Here is a 12071-nt window from a genome sequence, read left to right on the forward strand (position 1 = left end):
AGACTGCCAGGGAAGTCCCTCATGAGTCTTCACATACAGATTATTTACTTGATGGATATTTCTGTGGCAAATCTGATTAACCTACCCCTAATACATTCCTAGTGTTGGTTTAAAGAACCAAATTATTTTAAAGTCAGCCTGCTGGGGGGAAAGTATCTGATTTATTCCAAAGTGAAGGGTTTATAAGTAATTTTTTTAATTGCTGTTTCAAGTTATCTACATCATTGCTTTCTTTTATTATAGTAGAATGATCTTACGAGAATTGATCTTATGTGTATTTTTAATGATGTTGGAACTTAGCACATTACAGGTGGTGAACTGTCCCTTGTCCTTGTAAGATTCTGCCCATGGTGTTTTCCATGTACATTTTTTAATGCCCTATTGTTGGGAAGGGTTAAAGACCCCTCCCAGGGGGGCTTCCTGATGAGAATGATTGTTACTCTTAACTTGCAGAGTAATTTCTTCACACACACTCCACTTTAGATAGTGTACCTGTTACTGGCTAATGTCTTTGGAGGTCATTTGAGGTGAAGTCTGTAATCGTTGGATTTGTTATTTAGGACCAGAAAACATTTAACCCTTCACTTGCTCTCTTTTCCAGGACCCTGATGACCGGAACAAGATGTCAGTGTGAGTGCCTCTCTCTTTGACCTTTTTCCAAGTCTACCTTCTCTAAAGCCTACAGAAGTAGCCTAAGAAACATCCAGTAACCTGACCCCTCTCATGTCTTCCTCTCCCATCAGAGTTACTGAAAGCTCTCGAAATTATGGTTACAATCCTTCTCCCGTGAAGACTGAAGGACTTCGCCGCCCACCAAGTAAGACTAGCATGCATCAGAGCCGACGACTCATGGCCTCTGCTCCGTCAAACCCTGATGTAAGTGACCTTTCTCAAGCTGCACCTTACCCAGCTTTCTGTTTTATTCAGAGTCTGAGTAAAGGAACATTCTCACCTCATCAAGTCTGTCACCATAATTACCGTTACATATCTGATTTCTCTGGCCTTGACTTCCTGCCTCATTCTCCTTCACCCAGCATCTAATCTTGCTATAGTCTGAGCTCCTTCCTGCGTAACCATAGGTAAAAGCAGGGATTCAAAAGGGCCCTCTCCATTTACCCTTATTCCTTCTTTTCACCCTTCCGCTTCCCCAGGACATCCTGACACTGTCCAGCAGCACAGAAAGTGAGGGGGAAAGTGGGACCAGCCGAAAGCCCACTGCTGGCCAGACTTCAGCCACAGCCGTTGACAGTGATGATATCCAGACCATCTCCTCTGGCTCTGAAGGGGATGACTTTGAGGACAAGAAGAACATGTCTGGTAGTCTGGAAGAATTTGGGGGGTAGTAGGAAAGAACCAGTTGGAGGGAAAATTCAGATCCTGAGGGTTGAAGCATCTCTGGGAGGGCTCCCTGACTCCCAGCTAAACTGTTAATATCAATGTTTGACACATCCCTTCCCTCTCTCCTTCCCAGTTCCCTACTCTTTTCCCTCAACCCCTTTATCCAGATCTAATCCTGCTTGAAAAAAATGCCACCTAGGCTCTTTGCCTCAGAGTCCCAGCTTATTGGTATTCCTGAACTGCCCTGGGTGGGATAAAAATGGAAGTAGAATGTCCAGTCATGAGGTAGGACAGGCCTAACCCCATTCTTCCTGTCCAGGTCCAATGAAGCGCCAAGTGGCAGTAAAATCAACCCGGGGTTTTGCTCTTAAATCAACCCATGGGATTGCCATTAAATCAACCAACATGGCATCCGTGGAAAAGGGAGAGAGTGCACCTGTCCGTAAGAACACACGCCAATTCTACGACGGGGAGGAGTCTTGCTACATCATCGATGCTAAGCTTGAAGGCAACCTGGGCCGCTACCTCAATGTGAGACCCATTTCCCTCGCCTGTATGTGCTGATTATCCCATGGTCCTCACATCTCCAGTACTTTTAACACAACTATGTAAACCCACCTTTTCTTGTTATAAATTCTTGATCTCAAAGGATCTTTCAAAACTTCTCTGTTGTGATGGGGAGGATCAAATGGCATTGTTTTCATCCAACTCTCACTCACCCCACAAAGCCAGATTCTGTTTCCTTAGTTCTTATTTGAATCTGTCCTTAACCCTACAGCACAGCTGCAGCCCCAACCTGTTTGTCCAGAATGTCTTCGTGGATACTCATGATCTTCGCTTCCCGTGGGTGGCCTTCTTTGCCAGCAAGTAAGAGGGAGTCAGGAAAGGGGATGGCTGGGGAGGGGCAAGGACTACAGAAATTTGAAGGGTCGCTCCTCCATCTGTGATCCAGCGCTACCTGCATGCTCAGTCACCCCAGGTGCCTGGGTTATCTGCTGTTTCACCACACTCCTTCCTTTTCTTCCTCTTCAGAAGAATCCGGGCTGGGACAGAACTCACCTGGGACTACAACTACGAGGTGGGCAGCGTGGAGGGCAAGGAGCTGCTTTGCTGCTGTGGGGCCATCGAATGCAGAGGGCGTCTTCTTTAGAGGACAGCCTTCTTCCTAACCTTCCGAACCCTTCCTGAACTGCCCTTTCCTCAGGAACTGGGTCTTCCTGACTGTTGAATTCTGACCCCCAAGTCTCTAGTCTGGCTACTCCCCCAGCTCCTAGTAGATAGAAATGGGGGTTCTGGATCAGGAGATCCCTTCCACTGTGGTGCTAGCAGGCAGGGCCCCTCCCCCACCTCCTGAGGCATAGAGGTGGGAGAGGTCACCACTCTAACCTAGGCCTGACATCCCTTCAGTCCTCCTGTTGCTCACCCCTCCCATCCTACATTTGTTCAGGTGTTCATGCTTCTAACAGACTTTATTCCTAGAATGAGGGCTGTGTATTTTATTATCCCTGGTTTGTATTGTTTCTTGAAAGTCTTTTAACAAGATGTTAAAACTAAGATTGTGATTTGATTTCTGTCCCTCAACTCCCAATTCGGGGTCTTTTGATGAGAGCTGTTTTTCCCCCATCCTTCCCAGTGGGCAGCTGTCATTAATCTTGACCTTTCTCTACTTTTGCTTTTTCTTACTTGCCATCTGAAATTTTTAAATGTTATGTAACCGTGAGGAAGGCATGAGGAAGACTACCTTAGTTTATTTAGTTGATCCCTCTTCTCAGTTCCTAAGAGTCTCAAACACTTGTTGCCGTGTTTTACTTAATCTTTAATATATTTTAATTAAAAAAACCATTAACAGTACGTTTTGGTCTGAAGTGGTCCCTCTGCTGAAACGCCAGGCGCTAGCTGTAATTCTGGCTTTAAAACCAAAACCCCAAATGTTTAATAAATAAAAATTAGAACTAGTTGCCATTCTACTCCAAACCAGCTAGCCTAGGGAAAGAGGCCAGAGAAAGGAGGCAGTAAGATCTTGGACCTGTGACTACAGGGACAGCTGGCAGAGTAGTAACAAAAGACTGTCTGAGCAGTCCCCATTGTGGCCCCCACTTTTTGGCAGAGGTAGGATAAGGGTCATGTGCACCCTCCTACACTCAATTCATTTGTATCTTAGGAGGGAAAAAGTTAAAAGCTCAGCTTTGGTTTCTGGTCCAAGTTAGGGAGATTAGAAAGGTGAGCCTTGGTCCAACTTTGGCAGAATGAGGCCCACGGGTGGGACAGTAAGGCACGACCCTGGCTCTGGAGGTCTGGGAGTCAAAGGCAGACAGCTAGGGCCAGATTCTGAAGAATAAGGAATGTGAGTTGTGACCCCCACCCCCGGAGCTGAGGAAAGGTCTCGAAAGCAATAGAAAGGACAACTTGGAAAGTAGAGAGGAAAATAAGACCATCCCCCGCTCTAACAAGGATATAACCAACCTCCCCTTCCCTGGGGATAGGCTGGTTAGAATTTGGTTTAAAGGCAACTGGGTGAAAAAGCAGCAGGGGTGGGGACACAGAGAAGAACACCCTCCTCTTGCTTTCTCCTTTCTCCCCAGAGCTTCAAGCGACCCTGTGGGGAGAGTGGGGTAGTTCCTTGGCTTTATGCATTAATCTGAGGGGCAGCAGGGACAACGGTTCAGTCAATCTTACGATGGTTGTTATTGAGGATGGGGTGGCCGTTGGCTAGGGGCCGGCTCTTTGCTCCTCCCCCAGCTGCAGCCTCCTCCCCCTCTGAGCTCTCTGTTTCTTCCCGGTCACTGCGTTCATCTTCTACCAGCTGTGGAAAGGGATGAGAAGGGTTACAAACCCCTAAGGACTGCCTCTCTCCGCAGGCTTTTTCCAGCTACACCCAGGGCCCCCCAGTAGTTTTTACAGGGTTGCTGATATGGGAAGGGAATTGGGGCAGTACTAGAGTTGATGGGAGTAGGGCCTACACAATGGGGACAGAAGCTTCACCTTTCCAGTTATGAACTTGTGGGCCATGCGCAAAATGAGGTAGGCCCAGAAGATATGCAGCAGCTGTAGCACTCCCATCATGAAATTGAAGAAGTAATAGCCAAAGAAGGCAGGATAGAGCTCCAGTGGGTACACCAGGGTGCAGTGCAGGATCCTTGGGATGAAAAGGGAGAGACAAGAACTGTGAACACAGAAAAGAAGGGGTTAAGATGGAGGACTGAAAATGTGGGTGCGGAGCTGGGAGACTCCTGATTTCTTGAAAACAGGAGTATAGTGTCGCCTCCTACTCACCAGAAGGGCAGGATGACCAGTCGGGTGATGATGAAGACAATGGCGAAGACGATGAAGATGTTGTTGCAGGTGTTTTTCCATCCCGCATAGTTAAACATCTTGGCTGACTGTGTAGACAGCCCCCATCCATCATGAGCTCCCTACTCCCGTATACGTTCCTATGTACGCCCCAGTTACCACACTGGCTCTGTGCCCCCAGCTCCTTGATCCCGGGAATGTCCACTCCCCACCACCACTACCCCACCACCACCACCCCACCGAAAATGGATAGAGGGACAGAAGAACCTGCACCAGGGTCTCTAGGCTTGAAGAAATGCCCAGAAATCCTGACCTCCAGCAGGTAGTCAGAAGAGTCATGCAGAGCCATGATAAGAGTCCCTGCTCGGACGTAACTGGCAAACCAGGAGAAGCTAATGAGGATGATGGTGGCCACGTGGTGGATGATCTGTTCCTTGAAATCCTGTAGAAAAGATGCAGCCTCCAGAGGACCTTTTCCTGGTCCCTAGCCTCCATTCTTCCTCCCCCTCACCTTTAATTCCACTTATCCCACAACTCCATCCAAAGCACCCAGAAGTCAAAGGGGAGGCTATTCATCCCAGGGCTTCATTTTGGCTTCTAGGCTTAATGGCACAGCCCCTTGACCCACCTTTCGCTTGACATCAGAAGCAATGCTGAAGAGCAGGGACCAGTAGAAAGACAGTTCAATCATGTAGTACCAATACTGGGAAGGGATCATGCTCTGGGAGAGGGGAGAGGAAAGAGGAAGGTAAGGGACCCCAGAGCAACTGGACTCAAGGGTCTCACCTCTCCAAACCCAGCCCTCCCAGAACATGAGGTTGTTTAGCACCATGACTCCGGTCCTTTCTGTCACATACTCCGAGATCATCTCTTCACAAGAATGTGTATGTCCTAATCCTATCCTACACTGGTTCTCTTAATCACCCCATGTAAGGAATCAGGACCCATCTCGTACCTGTATGGGATATCCCTCCCAAACTTTCCTCATGTCATAGAACCAGGGTTTCTGCAGAGAGATGGTGAGAGGTTAAAGGAGAAGGGACCCAAATTCTGTGGCCTCATCCCACCTTGCCAGAGAATCTACTCCCACCTCCCAGTAATCCCCACTCACGTCTACAATGACAGCCATGCCGGCAATGAAAGCAATCAGGTAAAATGTGAATCTCCAGCTGGAAGAGGAAGCAGAAATAGCTAGGAGAGTGGGGTGGGAGAATGGCACAGCCCTCCAACCAACCCCCAAGTACCTCCCTCCAGATAGCCTCTCACGGATATTAATAACCGAATTTCCCTCCTCAGCTGGGTATAATCTCCCTGCATACAGCTATGATCCACCCCTCCCACCAAAATACATCAGACCTTCCTCTGCTGCCCAGTTTCTCTTGTTCCAACCTCCCCTACCTTGCTTCTCGGAACTTCTTCAGGAGACTGGGCCGGTCCTGGTTGCGGCGGCGGCGGAACCAGCGCTCTACCTGGCGGCCAGAGAGCCCGCTCTGCCGTGACAGAAGCTCTACCTCTGCCTGAGTGCAGTGAAGAAGCCCATTACACTCTGCTTCGGAACTCAGCAGCACCCCACCCTCTGCCAGTAATGACCCAAGTTGGCCCCACTGCTTTCCCATCTCTTCCGCCACCAGAGCTGGCATTCCAACCCTATCTCCTCCTCACTCCCCACCAGAACTCTTAACTCCCAGAACAGGGTCTGCAGCTCATACCTGTTTGGGCTGCTTGCCACTGGTCAGGTAGAAATGCTCCAAAGTGGGGTTGAGAGGTGCCCGCAGCCGAGTTTTCTCTTTTACATTCAGGAGGGCAGCCAGTGGTGTAGCCACGTAACTGGGGAAGGGATACGAGTGAGGACCGTCTGGCTCTCTTGAAGCACCTCAGTCTCCTGGTAGCCCCTAAGCTAGGGGGCTGGCGGGGCAGGAGTGCAAGCTCAGACAACTTTATCCTGGGCCTCAGTTTCCCGGCAACGCCCTCTCTGGCTGCCTTGGGCTGCCCATAGCTGACAAAGCTGCCTGTGTTCACTAGCGACCAGGCGGGTGGAGGGTGAGAACAAATAACCATTGAAGGAAAGGGCCTGGGGGTGCTGAGCCCTCAGAAAGACAATGCTGCCTTCAGTAGGGGGCACACAGTAGGCAGGGACCTGGGTGGTGAGAACACCAGGGTCCAGGACCAATTAAACAGCAAGAGACAAACTTGGAAGTACAAGAAACTATGGCTGGCAGCCAGGGAAGGCATAGGGGTATGTTGGTATGCTCACAGCTCAAAGAAGTATCGAATGATGAGGAAGAGCAAGGCCAGGGGTAGTGTGATATAGAGGTCTGAGGCTTTGGCGTAGACACGTCCATCTCGGTCTTCTAGATCAGCCCAGGTTAAGTTCACAGGGAGCCACAGCCGTTCCCACCAGAAGTAGTCATATAAGGTCTGGAGCATCCTGAGTGAGGAAGGGGAAGGTAGAGGGCATCAAAGCAGGCAGCAGTGTAAGAAGAGACAGATGAAAATTTCCACAGTGTTAACAGAAAGGGCAGGGGCAGAGACTCAAGCCCTGGGTTTTGGTCCTGGCCATGTGGACAAATCAGTTTCCCCATCTGAAATATGGTGGCTTTCCAGCTCTAACATTTACTATGCACATCAACCAAAGGTGATGCTAACAACCCGTAGAAATCCTGATTCCCTAGACTTAAGAATCTTGGGGGTCTCTCCATCATTTTGCTATCCTCAAGTGGAGGACAGGCAGGATCTGGCCCTAGAAGCTGTAGCCAACAATCTTAACTAAAGTCAGAGGCATCCTCCCTTCCTCGCACTCTCCAGCCTCCCCCTAGTGCCCCCAAGCAACCCATAACTGGAAGCTTCCTTGCCAGGGAAGCTCAAGAAAGGATTGCAGGGTTGGGGCAAACCCTTCCTCCTCCTTCCCTCTAAGCCACTGAGGCAGCAGGTCCTAGGGAAAATTAAGAGGCCTGAGTAAAGCAAAATTATGCTCCCAAAGAATGCTGAGCTCCAGGACAACCAATGGACATCAAAATATTGCACACAAGATTAATACCCCATGCCAAGCCATCCAGTTCCTAAACATAAGGCAGAAGAACCCAATCTGAAGCCTATCCTCAGAAACAAAATGAAGACAAGGCTTCAGGGAGTCAGGGATTGGGGGACAGAGAGTCGAGACAGCAGACTAAGACATCTGGTAGAATTAGGAGCTATTTCTTATTAAGGCTCATCTAGAAAATAAAATACTAGTCTGCGTGGGGAACACCCATCACAAATACCCTCAGCTAGGAAAGAGCTGCTGCTTTCCCCCGCCTCCCCCCTTTCCTCCACTGAAAGAGAAAGAATCTACAGGGTGTTAGTGACTACTTGAATACCCGAATGAGGAAGGGAATGATCTGGGGCCCAAGCGGGGACAGCAGCTGCTTGGAGTTGAGAGAAGCAGCAAGATGATCCTTAAGAGACAGTGATGCTGGGACCACACAACACCTGGCAGTCCTGGGACTGAGCAGTGAACCCAGAAGGATGACAAGGGCAAATCTGCCAGGCTCCCGACCCCTCGTCCTCCCAGGAGGGAGGCTCGGTGGGTGGTATCCAGGCTGGCCTTGAGACTAAAAGCTGACACAGAAGGAAGGTAGTCCCCTCCCAGCCAGGGAGGAAAGAGAGTTGGGAGATTGTTCTCCGCTGTGAACTGGAGACCAAATGGTGCCGCTCTACAGCTGAAGGCTGATCGTATCACAGCTGTGCTGGGCTGCTCCTCCGACGGCTCCGCCCCCACCCACCACAGAAGCACTTGCGAAATCCCTCTCAGCCTGTCACGGGTCTGTATTCCAGCTCAAGGACTTTACCCTCTTGTCCCCACTCCTGGTCACTGCTCTCTCAGAGGTCAGCACTGACAGTAAAGGAGCTTCAGCTCCACCCGCCCCCAGCAACACACACACTCTCTCACACACACACACACACACACACATTCCAGGCCTCAGCTCCTGAGGGTACTGCCACTTCCCCCTCCACCTCAGCCAGAAGAAATACTTAATTAGTTTAAAGAGATGGAAGCCTTTTGAACTAAACAAAATTAAAACACAATTATCCACAGTAGAACCCTCCCCACGCAACCAGGCGCACACACACACACTTTTTTCCTGGAGAGAAGTTGTAGAAAATTTAGTAGAGAAGGGACAAGGCAGAATGCCTAGATGTGGTGGCACACCTCTGGCTCTTCCCTTCCAACTTTTTTGCTTAGCTTGATTGGAGATGAGGAAATGGACCTGACCCAGTCACCTCACTGCTATACCTCTTGGAGCCCAACTTCTCCTCCATTGAGGTTTAAAGCCAAGGGCACTGTCAGGCCTAGAAATTGGGTCCCATCGCTGACCCGGCTTCCGGTCAGTGGAAACCGGCAGGGAAGTTTCTCTTGTCACAGATATTGTGAGGATTAAAGATTCAGAGGGCTGGCTGGGGTCCTGGAGGGTATGAGTGGAGCCCCTCTCCCTGATTCCTGGGGTCCAGGAATGTCTTATGCCAGTCTGATCCTGACAAAGAAGATGAGGAGCTGGGGGAGTAGGCAGAGGGTCAGAGAGAGGTCAAGGGCAAGCGCCTGGACAAGATCTCAACCCCAGGACAAGACAGCACCTGTCCCCTTCCTGCTCCAAGCAGGGAGAGTGGAAGATGGTGTGGGCAGGAGAGCATGATGTGTCAGGAGTCCAGAGAGGCAGATTCTGATCTAGGGCTCTCTCACACCTGGGTTTCAGGCTTTCTGTGACCATAGCCCTCCCTTGCCGCCCAGTACTTCCATTAGCAGAGGAGCAACTGCCCCAGCCCTGCCCGTCACCCACCAGGGCCTAGCCCAGCAGGGAGAGGCACCAGATTCAGCAGGGTCAGGACTTCTGACTCCATGTGAGGGGGAAGGGAGGACAACAGGGGCTCCCAGCCGGCCTCATTTACACTTCCCCACAGAACCAATCAGTCTGCTCCCAGTGGCATCCCTGGCACACCCAGCCAAGTAAAGGGATCCCACAAACAAAAAGCTGGGTCAAGAAAAGGGGATGTTCCCTCAGGATAGGGAGACAACCCTGCTTTTCTGGGTCACGTTACTTAATCTCCTGGTGGAGAAAATCACACCTATAAATATTTTTCCACTTATAGAATTTACTCCCACACACACATGACAAGACAATAGTGTGTGTGTGTGTGTGTGTGTGTGTGTCTCTGTCTCTCTCTCTCTCTCTCACAGACACACATCCTCACCCAGAGACCCAGACACCACTTTCTGAGGCACAGGCTGGAGAGGGGCCAGCTGAGCGGGGATTTCGTGGGCACTGGATTACCAGCAACTTGAACAGGGCTCCGCCCAGCCCCCAACTTTTGCCCCAACTCTGACTGACCTGTCCCAGACCCTCACCGATGGACGAAAAGGGGCAGAAAGTCCCCATGGGGGCTTGTAGACCCAGCGGGCTAGGAGGGCAGAAGTTTGAGTCTGGGACGAAGAGATCTCACAGACTCAATGGGATAACGGTCCCAGCAGCTCTCAGTTTGGAGGAATAATTAAGGAAAATATAACAGGATCAGTAAGTAAGGGAAGAGAGAGTGACAAAGAGAGGGTCCCACAGACTCCCAGCTTCCACTGAAGCCTGAGGGACTACAAAAAAGAAGTGCAAGAGGACCTGAATAGTCCTCCTTGTTTCAGGAAGCAACAGCAGGTCATGAACTAGAAGGCAGCGAGCAATGGATGAAGCCAAGAAGAGGTGTGTCATTGCTCCAGGCTGCAGTATAGGTCCCAAATTTTTCATTTTTCTGGGCTGCCGCACCAGAGGCCCCAACACACCCGAATACTGCATGAGACTACAGCCCCCATGGGCAGGTGGAAGAGGAAGATGGGGGGCAGGAGGGGGTGTGTGCAGAAGGCACAGTAAAGGATCAGCCAGCCTGTGGCCAGTGACAAGGGAAAGTGGAAGCCCTCCTTCCCAGGGGGAAAGCCGGCCAGAGGCCCCAGTGAAGGAAGTGGATTGTGGGGCATCACGGCAGACAAGGAACTCTCTCTCTTCAGAACAGAGGGTGTGCAGGTCACTCTATGGTTAGGGCCAGGCCCAGTGGGAGGAGGCTGCAGACAAGTCCTTACCCTTAGGAGTCCCATCACAAGCACTGTCGGCCACCCACATGGGGCCCAGTCACGACTCTGGTACGGGACACCAACCCTTCCAACACAGATGTGGGAGGGAGTGATCACCTGCTGGAAGCCTTCCCTGATTCAGTTCTCTGGAAAGAGGGGCTCAATCCATTGCTCAGGATCCTCAGAACCCCCTGCTTCCTGGACCTGTCTACTCAGGTGACAGACCAGATTTTGATGCCAAGAACCTGGCTTGGGAAGTGAACCCCTAAGCTGAGGCCAAAGACTATAATCACACACATGCAATTAACCTACTCTCCAGAGAGCCTCCGGGCCAAAAATTAGCCAGGAGGGGAGGCCCAGAAAACCCATTTCACCAGAAGCTCCCCCCGACCGCAGCCCCACACACCCCATAACGGTACAAGAGCCTTAGCCTTGGGGGGCCGGGATAGACACTTAGAGCCGCACCTTCCTGTTTCCCGTTAAGCACATGGACGCTCTGACCTCCCTCCCGGAGTGGGCACAGTGAACCGGTAAGAAAAAGCAAGACCCTCCACTCTCCTCCCACTCTATAGCCACGGGACCCTCCGGGCCAGGAGCCACGACGCGGGCCCGCAGCCGGGCAGGGGGCTCTCATGCAAGTGGTCACCGGAGCTGCCTACTCCCCGACAAAGGGGCGCCTGGGGCTCAGCTGTCCGCGAGCAGCCCCGCGTCCCCACCTCCCGGTCCCTACCTGTTGCCCAGGAAGGCTCCTCCGGGCTCGGGGCGGCGCGCCCGGGGACGCCCAGGCGCACAGCCAGCCTTCCCTCGGACGGCGCTGGGGGCCCGGCCGCTCCCGCGAGGCGCTCCGGCCCGCCCTCCCCCAGGCCCGCCGCCATGAGCGCACCCGGCAGAGGCCCCGAGCCCGCTGCGGCGCCCCGCGCCCGGGCCCCTCTCCCCTCCTCGGCCCGCTGCCTTCCCCGCCGGCCCTGTCCGTGGAGCCGCGTCCTCACGGGACCCCAGTTCTCCCAACTTTTCCGCGCCGCGTCCCGCCCCACCCCTGCGCGCGGCGCCTCGGGCTCCCGGGAGGCCGTCCCAACTCACTCGGCGGCGGCGGCAGCGGCGTCGCGGAGCTGGCCGGGCCGGGAACCGCTGCTCCGTCTCTCCTCTCGTCCGAGCTCCGGGGCCCCTCCGGACTGGCTCCGCTCACTCCTCTCCTCCCCCTTCCGCCCGCCTGCCCTCCCGCCCGCCTGCCAGCTCCCTCCCTCCTCCCCCTTCCGCCCACCCGCCTGCCAGCTCCCTCCCTCTCCCTCCTCCTCCTGCCGCCCGCCGAGCCCAGCCGAGCTGAGAGCGAGCCCAGGCAGCCCGGGAAAGAAAG

At 52.5% G+C, this 12071-nt stretch overlaps 2 protein-coding genes across 5 annotated transcripts in view; one reads left to right on the forward strand and one right to left on the reverse strand.

Moving 5' to 3' along the window:
- The window catches only part of SETDB1 (SET domain bifurcated histone lysine methyltransferase 1), a 30542-nt gene extending 27353 nt beyond the window's left edge, over positions 1–3189 (forward strand). For 2 of the 4 annotated variants that reach the window (XM_065888501.1, XM_065895720.1), the window contains exons 16-21: positions 602–630; positions 744–876; positions 1152–1317; positions 1658–1869; positions 2117–2205; positions 2374–2488. In XM_065888501.1, coding sequence (XP_065744573.1) covers positions 602–630; positions 744–876; positions 1152–1317; positions 1658–1869; positions 2117–2205; positions 2374–2488 — 744 coding nt within the window. Of the gene's footprint in view, positions 1–601; positions 631–743; positions 877–1151; positions 1318–1657; positions 1870–2116; positions 2206–2370 lie in introns of all 4 variants that reach the window. The other 2 variants (XM_065874283.1, XM_065881275.1) reach the window with 2 other exon arrangements.
- Positions 3140–11853, reverse strand: CERS2 (ceramide synthase 2). Its single transcript, XM_065871249.1, has 11 exons — positions 11798–11853; positions 6884–7057; positions 6339–6456; positions 6028–6146; positions 5741–5798; positions 5585–5635; positions 5258–5350; positions 4943–5071; positions 4612–4718; positions 4321–4474; positions 3140–4141 (listed from the first exon to the last, which is right to left on the reverse strand). Exons 2-11 carry the CDS (start codon positions 7054–7056, stop codon positions 4001–4003), a joined length of 1143 nt encoding a protein of 380 aa, XP_065727321.1. The 5' UTR covers position 7057; positions 11798–11853; the 3' UTR covers positions 3140–4000.
- Between the last annotated feature and the right edge of the window lie 218 nt (positions 11854–12071).

This window comes from Phocoena phocoena, chromosome 1 (assembly GCF_963924675.1).
Source record: "Phocoena phocoena chromosome 1, mPhoPho1.1, whole genome shotgun sequence".
Taxonomy (NCBI): Eukaryota; Metazoa; Chordata; class Mammalia; order Artiodactyla; family Phocoenidae; genus Phocoena; species Phocoena phocoena.

Bases quoted from the DNA above. Each gene is read 5' to 3' on its own strand.
- CERS2 (XM_065871249.1), bottom strand. From the start codon at position 7,056: ATGCTCCAGACCTTATATGACTACTTCTGGTGGGAACGGCTGTGGCTC. The intron at 5,799-6,027 runs GTAGGGGAGGTT...TTCCTCTTCCAG, and splicing joins AAGAAGTTCCGAGAAGCAAG to CTGGAGATTCACATTTTACC. The intron at 4,142-4,320 runs GTGAAGCTTCTG...CCCTTTCCACAG, and splicing joins ACAAGTTCATAACTGGAAAG to CTGGTAGAAGATGAACGCAG.